At 38.5% G+C, this 22545-nt stretch overlaps 1 protein-coding gene across 1 annotated transcript in view; it reads left to right on the forward strand.

Moving 5' to 3' along the window:
- Positions 1-22545, forward strand: part of OSBPL11 (oxysterol binding protein like 11) — an 84566-nt gene that overhangs the window by 2022 nt on the left and 59999 nt on the right. The window contains exon 2 of the mRNA XM_054575172.1: positions 20548-20616. Within this exon, the coding sequence (XP_054431147.1) occupies positions 20548-20616 (69 nt within the window). The remainder of the gene's footprint in view (positions 1-20547; positions 20617-22545) is intronic.

Here is a 22545-nt window from a genome sequence, read left to right on the forward strand (position 1 = left end):
AGTTTCTTAGAAGTACCAGGGAGAGTTGTCATTAAGCCATGTACTTTACTCCTGTAGTTTCATTCAGAGTCCTATTATCCCTTATTTGGGTATTAATGGTTATATAATTTTCAAACTGGAATCTATTGAAAGCACAAATGAAAAAGGTTATCATGGGAAATGTAACAGGAAATGTTATCTGACAATCTAGAACAGTCAAAGATTTGAAAAACTAATATGCAGGCTCAGCTATATTACTTCCTAGTACAGTAATCATGGTCACAACAAGCTTCAGTTATCCAGTAAAGCACACTCTGTTTAAGAATGTAAAGAAAAGTATGATTCAGTGGTGAACAACCTGCAAAGAAAATAGCTAAAATTAAAAGAAAAAGATGCTTATGTGTCTGGAAAATTCAGTTATGTGGAACTCTTCCCCAAGTGTGCAGATAAATGAGGCATTACTGCATATACATACTGATAAATATTTTTACTTTCTTGAGATTTGTCTAAGGCTATCCTTCAACCTAGCACTCAATCTAATTTATCCCTTTGTCCTCTAGGACAAACAGTTTTCTCCGCTGTTGTGTGTTGCTCCTTCTTCCCTGGCTTCTTCATCTGAAGCTCAAAGTCTCTAGACTTTAAAAACAACAATAATAAAAATCAATCTTAATTCTTTCCTCTCAAAAAGCAGTTTGTACTCACTGCCTCCAGTTCTTTGAACCTCATTTATTGCTCAACCCATGACAGTTGGCTCTGTTCTCATCAAGGATGTGCGTGAAAAACAAGGAATATTTTTAGATTCTTATACCAATTGATTTCGCTGTAAGTATATCTGTTAGAATTCTTTTCTTGATGTTTTTGATACTGCTTTCTTGATTTCTTTATTACTCTGTTCTTTTCTCAGTTTCTTTGCTTGGCTGTTGTCTTTAAAGGTTGGTATGATAGATACCTTATCTTCTTCTCTTATGTTACATGTTTTCTTTTTCTTATTTTATTCTCTTTCATGGCATCAGCTATTTTTGCAACTCAAGAGTCATATATATATCCAGCTGCCTACCTGTAATTTGCTACTATCCAATTTTTAAAGTGGAGATTTCAGGTTATCTCATAGAGTGGTTGAAATTTAGTAAAGATTCTCTGGTTTGGCTTTCAGACTTAGAAATTTAATTAGCATGATGTTTTCAAGGTTCATAAATGTATCTATCATTACTTTGTTCCTTTTGGTGGCTGAATAATATTCCATTATGTAAATATATCACATTTTAATTATCCATTCATCAATTGATGGACATTGGGGATGTTTCCATTTTATGGCTATTATGAATAATGCTATGACATTTGTTTTCAGGTCTGTGTGGGAATGTTTTCATTTCTTTTGAGTACATAGCAGGTCTTTCAATAACGCCATTTTGTTATAATGTTAATGAGGTACTATAGGAACTTAACTTTTGTTCCTATCAGTTAGCCTGTGGTAAAATAGTTTGGTCATACTTCATTTTGCCTAGAGTTGCAGAACCTATGGATAACATTAAATGAGGACTTACTATATACCTAGGAGTGGAGTTTTTGGGTATACAGTAAGTCGTCTATGTTTAACTCTTATGTTTAACTTTTTGAGGAACTGCCAGCTTGATTTTTTACATTCTCATCAACAGTGTATGACGGTTTACTTTTTTCACATTCTCAGCAACACTTGTTACTGTCTACCTTTTTATTTTAGCCATCCTTGTGGGTTTGAAGTGCATCTCATTGTGGTTTTCAGTTGCATTTTCTTGATGACTAATAAGGTTAAGGTCACTGGTCATTTGTTTATCTTTTTTGGAAAAATATTAATTCAGATCCTTTGTCCATTTTTAAATATTGAGTTGTAAGAGTTCTTTATATGTTCTGGATACAGTTCCCTTATCAGATATATGATTTGCAAATATTTTCTCCTATTCTATGGTGTATCTTTGCACTTTCTTGATGTTATTGTTTGTAGCACAAAAGCTTTTAATTTTCTTTTTATTCTTTTTGCTTATACTTGGTGTCACGCCTCAGAAACCATTGCCTAGTCCAAGGTCACAAAGATTTATAGAAATGTTTTAATTTAATTTAAGAGTTTTATATTTTAGCACTTACATTTAGATCTCTGATCTATTGAGTTAATTTTTCTTTATGAATAATTGCATTTCTTCTTTTGTGAAATATCTGCTGTTTTTTATTTTCTGTTAGTATTTTTTGTTAATATACCTGATTTTTTTTTTGCAAATTTACATGTTAATACTTTTAAATATCAATATCTCTTTAAAAATATTTTATTGGATTTCTTTTTCCTGAATAGGTAAAAGAGTGAAGTGTTTACCTTATATACTTGTCTCAGCCACCCAGTTTCCCTCCCTGGAAACACTGTTTTTTATTAATTCTTTCATTATAGGTTCAAAAAAATTATATTCTTTATATAAGAAATATATAATTACATAGAATATATTTTAATTTTGTATGGTTAAATTCTTTGCCAAACTTGCTGCAAAGATTTTCCTAGTCTTTGTATTTTAATTTATTACATATTTTCAGGCACACAAAAACTTTTATAAGTTAGAACTCTTACTCTTTTTTTTCCTTTCACTTCTACTTATAGAAAGTTATTTTTATAAATATGTATTTTCTTGTAGTTTTAAAATGATTTGGTAGTTTTACATTAAATTTTTAATCTGCCTGGAATATGTAGATAGTGTGTTATCTATTACTTAGCTACAAAGTGCTCCCAAATTTAATGTAAAAGCAAGATTTTTTATCTCAGTGTCTATGGGTCAGGAATCTTGGTGCAGCTTAGCTAGGTTCCTTGGCTTTGGGTCTTTCACAAGGCTAGAGTCATCTTGAGGCTCAACTGGGAAGGAGCCACTTCCTGGCTCACTCATGTGGCTCTTTGCACAATTCAGTTATTTTTGCCTACTGGACAAAGACCACATTTCCTCATGAACTGACTCCTGGTGGCTTCCTTTGGTTCCTGGTCCATGGACCACTCCACAGAGCAGCTTACTACTTGGCAGCCTGATTCCTCAGGGAGAGGAAATGGGAAGGCAAGAGAGTGCTAGCAATACTGAAGTCATGAAGTTTTTTGTAACCTAAGCATGGAAGTGAAGTCACATCACTTTTCACTGTTCATTAGAAGCAAGTGATGAGGTTCAGCCCACACAAGGGTGTGAATACCAGCAGGTTGAGATCACTGGGAGCCATGCAAGAAGGTGCCTATTAAAGATGTTAATATAAAGATACTTTACAGGGGTGTCCAACCTTTTAGCATCTCTGGGCCACACTGGAAGAAGAATTGTCTCGGGCCACATATTAAATACATTGCGACACTTAATCACAAAACAATCTGATAATATTTTAAGTAAATTTACGATTTTGTGTTGGGCTACATTCATAGCCATCCTGAGTGGCAATCAAAATCTAAAGTTTAGATTGTCATCTACTGTTGAGGTAAATTTGACAGGCGATTGGAAATTCGTTTCTGAAGCTGAAAGTTTGGGACTGAATTTGATTGTTGGGGATTAAGAGGACTACTAGGAGATCAGTTGCATTGACCTAGACATGAGGAAGGTGTCAGTAGGCTGGAAAAGAAGGAAACAGCAGTGATTTTCAACCGGTGTGCCATAACAGTTTTTAAAACATGCAATACCTGACTAGTCAGGGGCACTGAGTTCTTTTCTCTTAGATTGTCAAAAAAGTGACAACAGCTAATGCAATAGCTGTGCGGTATGAATGAATAAAAGTTACACCTATTTTTTTGTCAGAGTGGCAAAAAATATATTTTTTTGTATGTGCCACAGAATTTTAGTAATTTTTTTATGTGTGTTATGAGATGAAGAAGGTTGAAAATTGCTGCATTAGAGAAAGATTGATAGACCTTGGTGATTGACCTGGTGGAGAGTAGGAGTGAGATAAGGAAGTAAAATTGACCTCACTCATCCAGATTTGAAACTTTGGAAAGTCTACAGGGAAAAAATGTTCAGGGAGTCAAATGATGCGTTTGATTTTAGGTTTGTTGAGCTTAAGTTGCCAGAATGGTTAAGTGGCATATCCTTCCGTACCTTAAACATATAGGGCATTAGCAATGTGGATAATTTCCTTGATAGTATGTAGGATGTTTTCACTTCTGTTATCACATTTACTTTTTTTAAAAAAAAATTCTCCCCTGAGATATGTGTATTGATTTTAGAGAGAGAGAAGGGGGGGTGGCGAGAAACATGATGTGAGAGAGAAATATCTATTGGTTGCCTCCCATACACGCCCTAGCTGGGGATCAAACCCGCAACCAGGTATGTGCCCTGACTAGGAATCGAACCTGCTTTAACCAACTGAGCCAACCTCACAACAGTTCTTTAGGACATTGTTATACTCATTTTACAGTTGAAGAAAATGGAAGTCAAAATGAGTTGGCCAAATCACATAGCCAGTAAGTAGAAGAACTTTTATTCATAGGTAGTAATTTGCATAGAGGTATTAAAAGTAGATAAGCTCTCTAAAGGAATTAATAATTATTGATAAATAATTAGTTTAGGCCATGGTGGTTTCATCATTTACTAGTGTTCTAACACATGCAGCAAATATTTTTGATTCTCTATCATGTGTGAAGCCCTCTGAAGCCCAAACTAATGTGTACACTCAGAACAACAACAAAAAAGTAGGAGCCCCAGTGCTTATTTTGGGAGGATCATGAAAAATAATCAGAAGATGAAAGAACCCCAGCTGCATTTGCAAAATTTATCATGATAACCTTTTTTTAAAACCAAAGCTGAGAAGTGAATTTATTAGATTAGCCTTAAATTTTCTTCTTTTCAGAGTAATTGATACTTATATGATCTGGTCAGCTTACCACTTAAGAGGAAAATAAATTTCTTATTTATTTATTTATCTTTCCAATCAATATCTATTACTTAATTACTATATGTTAGGGACATTGCTAAATTCTGAGTCCAAATATGGACAATGAAGTATTTAGTTTGGGGAAGTACTTAAATTCTAGTTGATTGAAGAACAAAGTGTGTGTGAGCACAGAAGTTCAGGTAAAATTTTCCAAAAGAAGCAGCCTCATCTTTTTTACATATCTATATATATATATCTATATATACATATAGATATATATATATAGATATGTAAAATATATATGCAGGCCATTGTTATACCATCAAACAAAAATTTATATATATATAAAAAGTTTTATATATATAAAATTTTTTTCCTGATGATGCTATTACAGTTGTACTGATTTTTCCTCCTTTGCCCCCCGACCCAGCACTCCCTACTCCCTCAGGCAACCCTCTTTTGTTCAGGTCCATGGGTCATACATATAAGTTCTTTGGCTACTCCACTTCCTATACAGTACATTACATCCTCATGGCTATTCTATAACTACTTACTTATCCCCTCACCTCTTCACCCATTCCCCCACACCCCCCCTCCCATCTGGCAACCATCAAAATGCTGTCTGTATCCACGATTCTGTCTCTGTTCTTCTTGTTTGCTTAGTTTGTTTTTTTTAGAATCAGTTGTTGATATGTATTCATTTTATTTTTATTGTTCCTAGTTTTGATTTTTTTTTTTTTAATAAGTCCCTTTAACATTTCATATAATAGTTTGGTGATGATGAACTTTAGTTTTTTCTTGTCTGGGAAGCTCTTTATCTGCCCTTCAATTCTAAACGATATCTTTGCTGGGTAGATTAGTCTTGTCTGTGGGTCCCTGCTTTTCATGACTTTGAATATTTCTTGCCAGTCCCTTCTAGCCTGCAAAGTTTCTTTTGAGAAATCAGCTGACAGTATTATAGGAACTCCTCCATAGGTAACTAATTTCTTTACTCCTCCTTCTTTTAAGAGTTCCTCTTTATCTTTATTTAACCTCTGGCACTTTAATTATGATTTGTCTTAGATGGGCTTCTTTGTGTCCATCTTGTTTGGGACTCTCTGTGCTTCTGGGACTTGCATGTCTATTTCCTTAACCCAGTTAAGGAAGTTTTCTTTCATTAGTTTTTCAGATAAGCTTCCAATTTCTTGCCCTTCGTCTTCTCTGTCACTCCTATGATGTGAATGTTGGGCCTCTTCAAGTGGTCCCAGAGGCTGCTTGTACTACCAAGTCTCTGTGTCTTGGTAGTGTGCCCTAACATAGTAGGTCCAGTAGCCTATAGGGTCCAGTAGCACTGCTTCCTCTATCACCCAAGCTGGGTACTTGAGGTGCACCCTTGGTGTGGGCTGAGTACACCCTTATCTTGTAGTTGAGCCTTGGTTGCTGTTGGCATATCGATGGGAGGGATTTACCCAGTCCAGTCAGCTGCAAGGATTGGCTGTGACCACTTGCCGTCAACTTCCATCTTCCGTGGTGGATCAGCTGTGCAGGGGCAGGGTGGTGGTGCTCTGATGTGGTCTGTAGCTGTCCACTGGGTGCGCTGGCTCTGGGATTTCCCAGGTGGCGCAGGCCAAGGTCAGCCCCCACCTGTGTTTTGTCTGGGGCCACCGTGCCTGAACTATAAACCAATCTGAGAAGGCTGCTACTTGTGTTTGGCTTGGGAGATTCCCAGGTGAAACCAAGCTGTGAATCTAGGTTGGCTGCTGCTAGTGCTGGGCCTGGTGCTCACTGAGGCCAACTGTTGCTTGTTTGATAGGATTTAGGAGCCAAGACCAGCCTTTCATATGGAAAAGCAGCTTGGGTGGGCCTGTAAATTGGATGGGATGGAGCCACTCGAGATCTCCAGTCAAGTAGTGTTAGCCAGGTTGATGGAGATTCAGATATGGCACCAGATTGCTGGCTCTGTGGCTCTGTGAGGGAAGGGCTTAGAAAAGGAACAATGGCCTCTGCTTGCCTCAATGCCAGACTCTTCAGTTTTTCCTAGTATGCCACTGGCGCCTTTCAAGTTGCTATCCTGGTGCTGGAACCCAAAGGGAGGGAGTCTGAGCAGGTGAGTCCGCATGTGGGGTCTTTAAGAGGAACCGCTTCGGGCTCCATAGCACTGACTCAATTCCTATTGGTTTTTGTAGCCAGAAGTTGTGGGGACTTACCTTTGTGGCACTGGAACCCTGGGCTGGGAAGCCTGGTGTGGGGCTGGAACTCCTCGCTATCCCTCCCAACTTTTCATACACCACACATGGGTCTGGGTCCAGCCCATTCCCCATTTGCACCCCTCCTACCAGTCTGGATGGATGTGGTGTCTTTAATTCCATAGTTGTCAGACTTCCATTCAACTCGATTTCTGACAGTTATGAGTGATGGTTCTATATTTTAGTTGTGATTTTGATTTGATGTGGTTGTTCAAAGAGATGAGCCATGTCTGCCTACGCTGCCATCTTAACTGAAAGTCCGAGGAAACTAAATTTCTTAATTCTGGAGTCTTTTCTTCCTTTTTCAAAGTAAATATTCAGTTTAGAAAAAGTGCCTGTTTCTGTTATGTTATATTCTGCATGTGAACTTTCAGAAAAATTTACAGGTCTGCAAATCTGCCTTTTGTTTATCCAAGTGGACAGGAGAGAACTCCACAGAGGAGGAACTGAAAAGCATATCTGGGTACACAGCGGACCTGCTTTTTCTTATTTGGGCTCTGTGATGGCTAATTACCATTAACAAACAAGCAGGTCATTTTTCCTCATTAGTAAATAGTTATGTGTTTCAGTACCTCAGTAGAAGTCTACAAATATATAGTATAGAAAGCATTTTTATGGCCAAACCTTCTGTCTTCCACTCTAAATATTCTTTTAAAAGAAAATGTTAAAAGAAAATGTACTTATTTACAAATGGAGGAAGGAGATCTGCCTAAGCAAAACCTAGTGTTTATTGTCTTATAGTTTTTAACCACTTCTTTTGAGGATCATTTGAGAGAAAAGTCTTAAATGTTTGCTTTTTTTCTCTGTAGGCATTAAAGGAAAGTTGAATGTATATTTCTGTACTCTAATTTTTGTTTTCCTTCTTTAGAATCTGCTATAGATGCTAGGAAAAACAGGAGAAATACTATTTGTAGACATGTAACTGAAAACTGTAAAACATTTTTCCAAATTATGCTTTTTAGTTCTTTTCAAATAAATCACATAGTTTAAGTCCCAGAGGAAATTGTTCATCAAACAGATTTGTGGGAACTTTTGTCTTTTTAAACTCTTGTTTTTTCTTTTGAAAAGAGTAGAAAGTATTTTTGATGTAAATCATATTGCCTTGAAGTGAGGGAATATCTTTGTTCCCTTTGTTTGAATGAACATCTTCCACTAGGTAAGAATCTTCCTCTGACTGATTTTGCTTAGAAAAATCATTTGTATTCAGACTTACTCAGGTTAAACTTCAAACTAAATTGCCTGATTAAATAGTTACATTATTGTTTTGGCATTACAATCTCTGGGTTTTAGGACAATTTATAGAACAATTTAGTTTGTTGGTGAAAGAAGGGATTTTGTTTTTGGTTTATTAGGTGTTGTAGCAAGTATGATTTCCCACTCAGTCCCTGAATTTGAGTTTTGGCTGCCTTTTCAGTTTATTTTCATTGCTATTCTTGAGGTTAGCTGAAGGCCCCTGGAGGGGATAAACTAAGTCTGTGGTTGCTGCTGGCTACAGCTGGAAACCCTAGTCGGAGGGATAGAAGGGAGAGAAAATGAGAAGGAGCAAGAGGGAAAACGGGTAAAGAAAAAGGGCGTACCAAAGAGGTAGAGACAGACGGGGAAGAAGGGAAGGGAAGGGAATGAGAATGTGATCTGCAGATCCAAGAGAGAAAGATTTGGGGAGAAACCCAACTGTATTCTGAGAAAGAAAGAAAGCAACAAGAGCCCTAGCCAACATGATTCAGTTGGTTGGACACCATCCCACAAAGGTCATTGGTTCAATTCCTGGTCAAGGCACATTCCTGTGTTGTGAGCTAGGTCCCCCTCGTTGGGGGCATGTGAGAGGCAACCAATTGATGTATCTCTCCCTCTCTTTCTCCCTCCCCTTCTCTCTAAAAATAAATAGATAAAATCTTAAAAATAAAATAGACAAGAGTTTATAAAAATAGAAAAGAGGTGGCTTTCAAAGGGATTGCATCAGTTACTCTGGAAGAGCTATGATTGGTGCTAGCAAGCACACTTACTCTATGCTATACATAATTAATTGCTTAATCCGTTGCCAGGTGAAAAGTTATTTTTTAATAGAGAGTTCAGTGATGCAGAACCGGTTCCAGGCACTGTATCAGTATGTGGGCATTTGGTTTAGCCCAGTTTAAATTCATTTTCACATGTGGAAGATGAGCTACCCTACCTTCCCAGAAGCCTCCAGGCTCTATTTTAGATTGTTCTTTTCAAGTATTGTTACTGAACACAAATGGGGTTCTACTTCCTAATGTCCATAGGCAAATTCCAGAGACAGAGTTTTGGCAAAAAAGGAAATAGGTCATTTATTCAAAAGCTACACAGTCTTGGAAGAATGGCACACTTCTGCCTCAGAGCCCCTCCCCTCCAAACCAACCAGAGAAAAGTAACGTTGCAGCCCTCTGCCAGACCAATCCAAGGCTGCACCCAGAGTTTCTTCTCCCATTTAAAAATACACTCCTTTGGGAAACTGCAGGCAGCCACTGAGTTGCCCTCAAGCTGCTCCATTTCTTTCCCCATCACCATTGGGCCATGGGCTTCTTTCTGGAGTGTTATGTGCATGCTGCCCTTTCTTCTGTTCACTGCCCACTGGCTTAGCACTTACACCCCATCCCTCCAGTTGTTGGCTCTCTGGTGCATCTGTGTGCCCAGCTGAGCAGGACCACACAGCACTAGTCTCATGCACTTGCCACCAGTTCTTGCTGCAGGGGTTGGGGACCTACCACCTGGCCCCATGGCTTCCACTGCCCGCCAGTCCACGAGTGGTCCTGTCCCCCAACAGGGTGAGTGAAGGGGAAGAACTGCGTGTTTCTTCCTGGAGATTTGTTTAAATCTCCTGGCCCAAAATTCTGTGGCTCTGGAAGGGTTCTGCTCCTCAGCACATCCCGTCCTTTTCCCAGGCTAGACTGGCAGGTCAGTACCTCCCCTGCTGCCATGTTATGGAAGGGAGTAGGACAGCTTTTCTCTCCATCGGTCACCCTCTTCATCCTCGCAAAGACTACATACGAGGCTTCCTCCTGCTGCCTCATTGCCCAGGGCAGAGAATGTTGCCACACATGGTGCAGTGCCACACTGCTCGGCATTTCCTGTGACCCCTCCCTCCCTCTATGGAGTACCGCCTCTCCTGTGCTGCCTTTGGCCCCCTCTCGTCTCCCCAGGAGTCTGGCCAGATCTCCCTGTATTAATGTAACTCCATGGTAGGTTTTCTTTCACATTTCCCAATTTTGATCAAGTTATTTCCTTAGGAAGCATCAATAGTCAATCATTAGGAAATAGTGTTGGTCCATCTTTGAAAAAACAGCAGTGATCCCTCATTACTGGAAGACTCATGTCTGGTATGTCATGTCCCATGTAGGAGGGAAATAAATCTGAGTGTGCAGTAAGAGAGCCTATGGCCATATTTGAGCAATAAGGAGGCTTGTTGGAAGCAGAGCTAAGTCACATATTCCTCAGCTCAATAGTTCTATGTAGAGGTTGTCTCAGTTGGATTTATTCATTGTAACATCTCTAGACATTGGGCTACTATTTCTTTATAGTAAATCAGGTCTCCTTTCAGCTGTGCAGGTTCATACATTCCTTGATTTAATCTCATGGGCTTGCTGGTAATAATTTCAAAAGGAGACCGTCTTTTTGGCAAAGGAAGTAGGTCTCAGGTTGAGCAATACCAAGGGAAGAGCCTTAGGCCAAGGCAGGTTAAAAGTTTTGCCAATTGAGTTTTGACTTTTGATTACCCAGTTAGTCCTTTCTATAAGACCAGAGGACTGAGGATGATAAACACAATGGAAATGTTAAGTCAGCCAAATCTTATAAATGGATTGTGTAATTTGTCCTGTGAAGTGGAGCTCTGTGGGGATTCCCCAAGTTGGAAAGCTCTTCTCTAGGAGTCTTTTACTTACTGCTGAGGCTGTGGCTCTGCTGACTGGAAATGCTTCCACTCAATGAGAAAACATACAAATCATTCTAACACGTCTGTATCCTTGAGAAGGGGGCAGACCCCAAAGGGTCCGAAAGGCAAGGGAAAATGCCCCATACAAGTATGAAAGAGCTTTCCAGGGTAGTGCTTATGGCCATTAATGGTGTACTAGCAAAGTTACCTTTGGAGTTGGCTTTTAGTAGTATTGTTTTCCCCATAAAACCATTTTGTAAGTGTTGGAATAAGTAAGTCATGTGCATACTGTAATGTGTGATGTTGTATGCAATCAGGGAGGAATGGTCAGGCATTTTTGACCTATTGATAAGTTTCTTTTAGGGTCAAATTTACGGGCCTTGTTCTTACCATTTCTTTCTATTTTGTCAAACAGCTAAATGCTGTGCTTCCATAATGTTTTCTTTTAAATATCCAGCTGGTGGCATAGGTGCATTAGGGACTCAGATTGTTTTAATGCTTCTAATTTAGCAGCAGCAGCAACCAAATGATTACCTCTGCTTTCCTCAGTATTTGTCATTGAATGTCCAGAGATTTTTATGATTGCTAAAGATTTTGGTAATTGGATAGCCTCTGCCAGTCCTAAAATAGAAGAGCTGATTTTTATCTTTTGTCTGGAAGATCTCAGTAATCCTCTCTGTTTCCAGAGCACACCAAAGTCATGGGCAACAACAAAGATATATGTGCTCTTGGTATAAATGTTTGCAATCTTTGGCTGAATTGCAAGCATAGAGCAGAAGTTGCCTCAGGCCTTGGATTGGCTTTAGTGGTTTTATTTAGAGAGACGATTGCATAGCCTGCTTGATAGTGGCCTGTTTCATCCCTTTTAAATTATTTTATTTTAGAGAGAGTGGAAGAGAGACAAACATCCGTTTGTTCCACTTATTTATGCATGCATTCGTTGCTTCTTGTATCTCTTCTGACTGGGATCGAACCCACAACCTTGGTGTATCAGGATGATGCTAACCAAATGAGCCACCTGGTCAGGGCCTATTTCATCCTTTAGGTAAGAACCATCAGTAAACCAAACTAATTCAACATTTTTAAGAGGTGTTTCCTGTAAATCAGTTCAAGGAGTTAGTATTCAGTCTGTTAATGTCAGGCAGTCATGAGGGATTTCCTCAGAGGAAGATGAGTAGCAGGGTTCAGAGTATTACTGTGAGCAATAATCCTATTAGATGAAGGCAATAAAAGAATTTCATAGGGGATTGGTCTTCTAGCAGATAGGTCCCATGAGGCATATAAAGAGTCAGTGGAGAGCCCATTGTTGTATTCTTTTCTACCTATTGAAGTAAATTGGCAGTGGTCACAATATCTCTCATACACAGTAGACCTTTGGCCACCAGGTCTAATTATTGGCTCTGGTATCCAGTGAGTCCATGTTGGTTTCCCTGTCATTGGGTCAAGACACCTGAGGCATTTCATTGTCTTTCATGGATGAAAAGGAAAAAGGACAATTGATAATTAGGATATCTTTCTTTCTGAGCCCATGGATCAGCTAATGGAGATCAGAGAACCCTGGCTCATGTTTGGATAGTGAGCAGAAATTCTCTAACAAACGCAGTGGGGTCTTCTTTGGGATTAGGAAAATCTTTAGTAATGGCATGGAGCTCAGTTTTAGTCCATGGAACTATAAGAAATACAGGTTGTCATCCTGGACCAGACTCATTCAATGGTTTAACTTTAAATGGAACAGTAAGAGTGGGGTGATTTAATAGAGCCTTGGATTCATTGTTAAGAAAAAGGGGTTCATGCCTTGGTTGGTGAGGCTCGGTTGGAGCGTGATTCTGTAGACTGAAAGGTTGCGAGTTCAATCCCCGTCCTGGGTGTGTACAAGAAGGCAACCAATTGATGTTTCTCTCTCACATTGATGTTTCTCTCTCTCTTTCCCCCTCTCTCCCCTTCAACTCTCTAAAAGTAATGAAAAATGTCCTCAGGTGAGGATTAAAAGAAAAAAAAAGGAAAAATAAAAATGAAATTCACTCAGTGAAGGGTAAAGGGGGGAGGATAGGAAAGCAACAAAAGAGCCAAAGGTGCAGAGAATGAGATGTCAGAGGAACATCTAGAAATTTCTTCAAGTTTAGAAAGCCTCTGAGACAACTTAATTTGCTTTGGTTAATTTAGAATTTGTGTCTTGGAGGGAAGCAATTTTTTAAATTTTATTTATTTTTAGAGAGAGGGAAAGGGTGGGAGAAAGAGAAACATCAATGTGCAAGAGAAACATAGATTGGTTGTCTCTCCCATGCCCCCATTTGGGGACCTGGCCCACAACCCAGGCATGTGCCCTGACTGGAAATCAAACTGGCAACCCTTCAGTTCGCAGGCCGGCACTCAGTCCACTGAGCCACACCAGCCAGGGCGGGAAGCAGTTTTTGAATCACTTATATCTGGGGTTCCTGACCCCCAGGCCACTGGCTGGTATCAGTCCATGGCCTGTTAGGAACTGGGCCACACAGCAGGAGGTGAGCTTGAATGTATGTAATGCCCTTGAATCATCCCCAAACCATTTCCCCACCCCTGGTCCATGGAAAAATTGTCTTTCACAAAACCGGTCTCTGGTGCCAAAAAAGTTAAATGTTGATGATGTATGTTGTTTGGAGGCTTCAAAATTGCCAATAAAAATGTACTTCCCATTCAGGTTGCTTAGTTTTATAGTCTTTTTCCAGTTGGCTGTGCAGATAGACTAGCTTGGGGCTTTCAAAAGAGCTCCAGTTTGGCCAGTTTAATTGTAAACCATCCTGGGTAATTATTGTCCAGTTAGATAGAAAGTTTCAGGCCATAGTTGGTGTGGCTCAGTGGATTGGGCTCCGGCCTGTGAACCAAAGGGTTGCCCTTTATATTCCCAGTGTAGGGTATATGCCTGGGTTGTAGGCCAGGTCCCCAGCAGGGGATGCGTGAAATGCAACCACACATTAATATTTCTCTCCCTCTTTTCCTCCCTCTCTTTTCCTCTCTAAAAATAAATAAATAAAATTTTTTTAAAAAAGAAAGAAAAAAAGTTTCAGGATCAGACCCCATTATTTTTGTACACAAATCATCAGGAACTCCAGAAGGTGGCTATTCAAGTATTCCCTTAGAAAGTGAACTTCCCATTTTTCAAACACATAATTACTCACCAGGCAGGCATTTTTATTTTTATTTTAAATTTATAAATCATGTTTATTCTATTACAGTTGTCTGTTTTTACCCCTTTACCCCCCTCCACCCATCCCACCCCGACCCCCCTCTCCCACAGTCAATTCCCACTCTGTTGTCCATGGGTCATTCATACATGTTCTTTGTCTAGTCCCTTCTCCTTCTTTCCACCATTGTCCTCTTTCCCCTTCCCCTCTGGTCACTTTCAGTTTGATCCATGTCTCCGTGCCTGTGGTTTATTTTGTTCATTAGTTTATTTTGTTGGATAGAGTCCACTTACAGGTGACATTATATGGTATTTGTCTTTAATCAACTGGCTTATATCACTTAGCTTAATGTTCTCCAGTTCCATCCATGTTGTCGCAGAAGGTAGGAATTCCATCTCTCTCTCTCTCTCTCTCTCTCTCTTTCTTTCTTAAATGCAGATTGATTTTATTTATTTTTTTACATGTCAAAGTTAATTATAAAATATTAAAAAAATTTAAAGCCGTTATAAAGTCTCAGCAATTAAACCAACATGACACCTGCACAGAAATAATCAAGTATATCAGTGAAATATAATGAGCATTCTAGAGACAAACATATATATCTGTCTGACAATGTAATATATGATTAAGTTGATATTTCAGATCAATGGGGAAAATAAGGCTTATTAAACAAATAAGGTGCATGGACCACTATTACTTGAAATAAAACAAATAATTTTGTTTTCAAACAATAATTTTGTTAGAACCCTATTTCACACATTATACAAAAAATATTCAGGTGAGTTAAAAATCAATATGTAGAATCTAAGGAGTTTTAGAAGAAAATAGAACTAATGTTTTTCATGACCTGAAGTAAAATATTCAAACCCAGAAGCTATAAAGTAAATATTGACAATATGACTATATTAAACATTTAACTGTATAGTAATATATATATTAAAAAAGGTAAAAGACAAGGAATAGAATAGAAAAGTATTTGCAACACATCTAAACATGGTTAATAGGATTTTTTTTCTTTTTTGTTTGTTTGTTTGTTTATTTTTTAGGGAAAAAAGTTCTACAAACCTTTAATCAATAAATGGATAAAGAATACCAAAAAATATACCAAAGCTTTTTTTTTTTTTTAAATAGGAATAGGCAAGAAATATGCTAAAACAGGTTTAGATTCAACAAATAGTAAAGGAACAATTAAAATAACATCATTGTCACAATCAGATTAATGAGTATTAAAAATACTGGTAATATCAAGTATTGGCAACTCTGAAAGAAACTGGGTATTCATAGAAACTTTTTCTTCATCTTAAAGCAGTCCCTTTAGCATATTTTGCAGTGCTGGTTTGGTGGAGGTGTATTCTTTTAGCCTTCTTTTGTCTGGGAAAATCCTTATTTGCTTCTGTTTTAATTGAGAGCCTTGCTGGGCAGAGCAGTCTTGGTTGCAGGCCTTTGCTTTTCAATACTTGGAATATTTCTTGCCATTTCCTTCTGGCTTGCAGTGTTTCTGTTGAGAAGTCAGATGCTAGCTGTATCGGGGCTCCCTTATATGTTACTACCTCTTTCTTCCTTGCTTGCTTTAGGATTCTCTCTTTGTCTTTAATATTTGCCATTTTAATGATGACGTGTCTTGGAGTGGGCCTCATTGGGTTCCTCTTGAATGGGACCCTCTGTGCTTCCTGGACTTGCGTGACTTTTTCTCTCCTCCAATTAGGGAAGTTTTCCATCATTACTTTTTCAAACAGGTTCTCTATCCCTTCCTCATCCTCCTCTCCTTCTGGTATCCCTATTATATGGATATTATTACGTTTCAGGTTGTCCTGCATTTCCCTTAATACCTCTTCATTCTTTTTTAGTCTTTTTTCATTTTCTTGCTCTTTCCGGGAGCTTTTTTCTACCTTATCCTCCAGCTCGCTGATTCGGTCCTCTGCTTCATCTAGCCTGTTTTTGATTCCTTTGACTGTGTTCTTCAATTCGGAAATTGTATTCTTCATTTCCTCTTCTTATTGATAATTTCTAAGTCCTTTTTCATGCTGATAGAGTTTGCAGTTAGTTCCTCATAGTTTCCCTGTAGTTTTTTGTAATTCTCTCTGAGCTCACTGAGCTCATTGAGCTTCCTTAGAACCATTGTTTGGAACTCAATATCTGATAGTTTACTTGCCTCTATTTCATTTAGTTCTTCTTGTGAGGATTCCTCCTTTCCCTTTGAGTGGGGCATTTTTCTTTGTCTTCCCATTATTTGATAGAGACTCTTTTCTTTTGCTTGTTTCTTAAGTTGATCTGTCTTGATTTCCTGACTTTGTGGTGTGAACTTCTATGGTAGGAGACTGCTGTTTGTCCTTTCTGGATCTGCCTCTGATGATGTCAGATGTCATCCCTGTCTGACCACCGGCAGTCCGTTCGAGACTTCCAGGAATCTACTGCTTGTGGCTGTCTCCTTCAGCTGTTAATCTAGTCACTCTGCACTCAGCAGGCTGCCTTAGACAGCTCAGGGCAGAGTGGAGTCCCTCCTGGGGGTGGGATTATTGGGTTCTCTCATACTGCTGCATATGGGGGAGGAGTCCGCACTGGGATCCCACGGGCTACTCTCTCTGTTCTCCCCCCAGAGCTTCGGTCCCCAGATCTCCTTTAGCCAGGGATCTACTGTATGTGGCTGCTACTCTCCACTCAGCAGGCAGCTTAGACAGCATTGGGCGGTGTGGAATTTCACCTAGGGGCGGAGCTATTGGGTCCTTTGACGCTGGTGCTGCTCGGGGAGTGGTCTCTGCCTGAGCAAGATGGCTGCTGCCGCATGGGGGATGAGTCAACACCAAGATCCCGCCAGCTACTCTTTCCGTTCTCTCCCCAAAGCCTCCTTCCCCAGTGTCTCCTCAGGTGTCTTTAGCTCACTCTGTCCTGCCTTTGCCAGAGACCACGGTAAGCAGCTGCATAAAAAATTTATGCGTTGGCCCTTTAAACAGTTATTTGCATCTCAAGCCCTCAGTCTCTGGCAGAGAGCAACTCTGCCGCTTTTTGCAGCTGGCTGTTTTCTGGGTACTTTTTGGGCTCTGGTGCTCTGGGCTAGAGATCCCTGCTTTTGGTTTAGAACTCGCTCTTCTCAGGGGGATCCAACTGGCCATTTCAATATCCTTCTGGTGCTGCCGCCCATGGTTGCCCCGCCTGCCATCTCGATTCTGTATTGCACTCCTTACCAGATAGATTGCGCTAAAACCAATTCTTCTGTCTCCAAGATTACAAGGCTCCTCTCTCTTGCTCTTGTCCAGTTGTTTGTTCCAGGTAATTTCTCCACAATTTAGTTGTAATTCCCGGTTGGTCCTGGGAGGAGGTCAGTGTGACTGCCACTCACTCCTCCGCCATCTTGATTCGAAAATCTTTTAAAAATAAATAAGGAATAAAATGTTCTTAGGTTGGTTCTTTGTAACTTCAGATATCTGTTTTATATAGTAAAAGCAGACCATCGATTTATAATTGCATGTTCAAATCGCATTCTTTTGAAGCTTGCTTTATGCTTCTATCTAATAAACCATGTTAGTATCCCTCTTGTAGTTTCTGTGAGAAAGTTAACCCTTTTTAGATATAAGCATCAACAAAATATTAATAACATTAGAAATTGAACATACAATGTTACTATACTGTGCATTATGAAGATATACTTAGATTTTACTTAGTGAATGATGCTACTGAAATTGTATTCTTAAAAACTTATTGATAGCCATTAGCTAACTGATATAAATAACTTAGATATGACCAAAATGGGGAATACCTTTAGTAATATGAGAAACTGAACAAAGGCATTATCTTTGATTGCTTTGAAATGCAAATTTTTCTCAGTTGTAGATAGTATACTTTGAAGTTTTAAGAAACATTCTCCCTACATTTCACATATGCATTTTAAGACTATATATATAGTCTTAAAACCAGAGGAATTGAACTATAATTGAGTTGTAATGTTTTTATTACACACTGATAACTGTGTAATGAGGCTTAGCATAGAGATTAAGGAGGAAAACCAAAAATGGTGAATTATGGAATATCTTGGCACTTCAAGGAAGTATTTAATTTAGATTATGCGACACCTAGGCCTTTTGTGGATTGATGTAGAGTGTAAATAAACAATATTAAGGCTATGGAGCTGTAAGGCATAAAGGACAAAGAATACATTTTTAAATTGAGATATAATTGAAATATGACATATTTTCAGAACACAACATAATGATTTGATTTTGTGTATACAATATTGTGAAATGATCAGCGCCATAAATCTAGTTACTGTCCATCATCACACATACTTACACCTTTTTATTCCTTGTGATGAGAATTTTAAGATCTATTCTCTGTAACTATTAAATATGCAGTACAATATTACTAACTATTGTCACCATGGTGTACATTACATCCCCAGGACTTATTTATTCTCTAACTGAAAGCTCTTATCTTTTACCCACCCATTCTCCACCCCTTCCACACTTCACCTCCTTAGGCCAACCCCCTACCCCCATCCCTATCCTTCAAAACCTCCAGTCTCTTCTCTGTATGAGTAGTTCTTATCCTTCTCCACTTCCTCCTTCTACTTCCTTCTCCTCCTCTTCATTGTTCCTCCTCCTTCCTCCTCCTCCTGCTCCTCTTCCATCTTCATCCTTCTCCCCGCTTTCCCCCCTCATCCTTCCTCCCCCAATGCATAAGTGAAGTGAAGGAATAAGTTTTGAGGACAAGAACAGTTGAGGCAATTGAGCTGTGTGTTAAATATCTAAAGCAGGAGAGACTCTTAGGGAAATTATTTTTGGGCAGAATCTGGGGTATTGGGATTCCTGTGGCCCCAAAGAACTGTTGAAGCCTGAAGCCCGGAAAAGATGTGAGAGCCAACAACAGAATACCTCTGCTTTTTCAAGCACCAGTGGAACTGAAAGAAATATCTTTGCTGTATAACCTGGGGCTGGGAGTAGAGGAACTAGTAAAAACTCAAGGCCCTAGGTTTTTAGAGGAGAATGGTTTCCTCTAGATGTGGGCCTTAGAAAATACTGAAATGAGAATTCAGTTGACAGAATAGATATATAATTATCAGAGCATCAGGTTGGTATTTTAGAAATAGACAACCTTTGTCTTATTGAGATTGGTGACTTTAGGAAACCAAAAGGACTTGAGCAATTTCACTTAACATGAATAACTAATATTCCTTGCTGGCTGTAGAGTGAAAGAAAAATATAGAGAAAAAAACATATTTAGTCATGGGATCAATTCTTTATTTGCAGATTAGATCTTTATTTTCAAGCACTTTGGAGAAATGAGATTAGGAAGGTACCAAACATTGAGTTTCTTCCTGAAGCACCCGCTACTCACTTTCCAGTAATAGCTGCTAGAATCTTAACAGTCAGTTTTGTTATTTTGTTTGGCCTGAAAGAGTGTCCTTATCTTCAACACTTTTCATCTGTCATTCAGATCAATCTAAATCTTTTTTGGACTTTGTTTTATTAGATATGTGAGCTGTCCCTTGCAGTTTTGCCTTTGACATTCATGTTTTAAAGGTTGTCCATTGTCTGACACTTTCAATTTCCTGGGTGCTAGTTAGCGGAAGTTTTACCAAATATGCTCTGATTCAGGGATTGTAGAGAAAATAAATGTTTAATATCAATTGCATTTTATAGTGTAAAGTTAAAACTTCAGAATAGGTGCACTTAAAAGGAATTTTTAATGTAATTTACAAAATAAAAGAATGAAACCTGTATATAAAAAAGATACATCATTGTAGGTCTAGCTTTCCTAAGTATAGGGAAACTTAAAATATTGGAAAGAAAGTATCAGTGAGATATTGCATTTTCTGTGAACCACTATAACAGAATTTACCTGCAATAAGTGAAAAAAGAGGGCGGGAAGTAAAGAAACTCAACTGCAGTAAGGCTAATGCTATAGGTCCTAAATAAAATCTTTCCACTGGCAAGACTTGTAGTGAGCATGTTGCCTTTTATGCCTGTTCTGGTGTAGGGGAATGGGAGTGAGGTGTCATATCTCATCAAAAACAGGATCTTCATTGTGGGAGCCCAAGGAATCAGAGACAGTACAGATTGGCCTGTTGTGTGTCCTGTCAGAGTGAAGAGGCACTATTCATTATAGAACCATAAAACTAGATTTTATTTCTTAAGCACTGAATTGTTATAAAATATTTTTATAATTATATTTACAGTATATTTGTTTATGTGATTTTTATACTTATATAATGATTTTATATTTGAAATATATTGTATAATGATTTATGTTGGACGATACTTGTTTAAAAGAAATCTGGTAAAATAAAGTCCGATGTGTATGAAATTTCGGTGACTACCTCTATTTGTTAACCAAAAAATTTTACTTCTGAAGAAAGTTTGAGGCACTTATAGAACATATATGTCTACAGATAACTTCCTGATATTTCACGCAATTTTTACTGACTCTAGTACCTTCTGATTTTTTGAAACAGTGATCACATGGAAAATGTATATGGCTACTTAATGAAGTATACCAACCTTGTCACTGGGTGGCAGTATAGGTAAGTATGATTTCGATTATTCTGCGACATATTCTCTCTTACGAGACCAGAATTGGGGATGCTAATTTTGTACTCTGATAGTACTTTGGTGTAAACATAGCTAGGAAACCTTTTAGGGAAGGATTTAACATGTTTTCTAAAAGTCTGATGACTTCTCTTTTTTTAGAGGGTGGGAAGGATTGGTATCTTCCAAATGACAGCCTCCAAGTGCCTCAGAAATTGTCTTAGGATTAGAACCACTTGTTTACCTGAATTGGGTTTATTAAAATATTTGCAACGAGTACTAGGCTGTTAGGGTGCTTTGGAGGCTCCAAGCAGATTTGTATTAGGTGTCTGTTTTGTGTACAATTCTCAAAACTTCTCTGGGACCTTGAGAATTTAAATAACCAGCCCAAGATCACACAGGGAAGTCAGCAAAGCCAGCTATCTTCAAGACTTTGTAGAATTGGCATTTGTGAAGCAGAGGGAATAAACTTTTTTTTTTAATTGTAAAATATACATAGCAAAATTTGCCATTTTAAACCATTTATAAGTATACAATTCAGTGGTATTAAATATATTCACATTGTTGAGCAGCCACTACCATGATCACCACGATCCATCTCCAGAACTCTTTGCATCTTCTCCAACTGATATTCCTGTACCCATTAAATACCTGTCTCTCTCAGTCTTTGGCAACCACTATTCTTTCTGTCTCCATGAATTTGACTATTCTAGGTACCTCATTTAAGTGGAGACATAGAATATTTGTTTTTTTGTGATTGGCATAATTATTTCATTTAGCATAATATCTTCAATGTTCATTCATATTGTAGTATGTGTTAGATTTTCTTTCCTTTTGAATGCTGAATAACATTCCATTGCATGTGTGTGCCACATTTCATCTACCTATTTGTCGATGGACATTTGGGTTGCTTTTACCTTTTGACTATGGTGAATAATGCTGCTATGAATATTGCTGTACAAATATTTGTTTGAGCACCAGCTTTCACTTCTTTTGTGTGTGTACCCAGAGGTGGAATTGCTGGATCATATGCTGATTCTATATTTAACTTTTTGGGGAATGCCTGTACCATTTTCCATAGTGGCTACACCGTTTTACATTTCCATTAGCAATGCACAAGGGTTCCAATTTCCATTCATCCCCACCAATGTTCATTTTCTATTTTCTCTATTTTTAAAATAATAGCCCTGACCAGGGTGGCTTAGTGGGTTGGACATCATCCCTCAAAGCAAAGGGTTGCCAGTTCAGTTCCCAGTCAAGGCATATGCCAGGGTTGTGAGTTCAGTACCTGGTCAGGGCACGTACAAGAAGCAACCAAGCGATGTTTCTCTCACGCATCAGTGTTTCTTTTCCTCTCTTTTTCCTTCCCTTCCCCTCTCTCTAAAGATGAATAAGTAAAATCTTTAAACAAATAAAGAAGAATATAAAAATGATAATGGTATATTTTGAACCAAAAGAGTTCTGACTCCGAACTCTATGTTTTTATATTATATCATAATGCTTCTAATTCATATGTCATTTGGAAACTTCTGCTTTTGGTCTTGATAGAATAACAGAGGCTGAATTTTCCTTCTTACCTTAAAGAGCTATAAAATGAGATCTATGAAAGAATGATTTTCAGACATTTTAAAGAGTAGTAGAAGCACTAATGAAAATGCGGTTATTTTACCCTGGCTGGTGTGGCTCAGGTGATTGAGTGCCTGCCTGCAAACCAAAGGGTCACCGGTTCGATTCCCAGTCAGGGCACATGCCTGGGTTGCAGGCCAGGTCCCCAGTAGGGGGCACATGAGAAGCAACCACGCATTGATGTTTCTCTCCCTCTCTGACTCCCTCTCTTCCCCTCTCTAAAAATAAATAAATAAAATCTTTAAAAAATGAAAATGCAATTATTTAAAAGCAAAGGCAGTTTGAAATAACATTAGGGA

The sequence above is a fragment of the Pteronotus mesoamericanus genome, unplaced genomic scaffold, assembly GCF_021234165.1.
Source record: "Pteronotus mesoamericanus isolate MK-2021 breed Mesoamerican mustached bat unplaced genomic scaffold, CSHL_Meso_final contig_27, whole genome shotgun sequence".
Classification (NCBI taxonomy): Eukaryota; Metazoa; Chordata; class Mammalia; order Chiroptera; family Mormoopidae; genus Pteronotus; species Pteronotus mesoamericanus.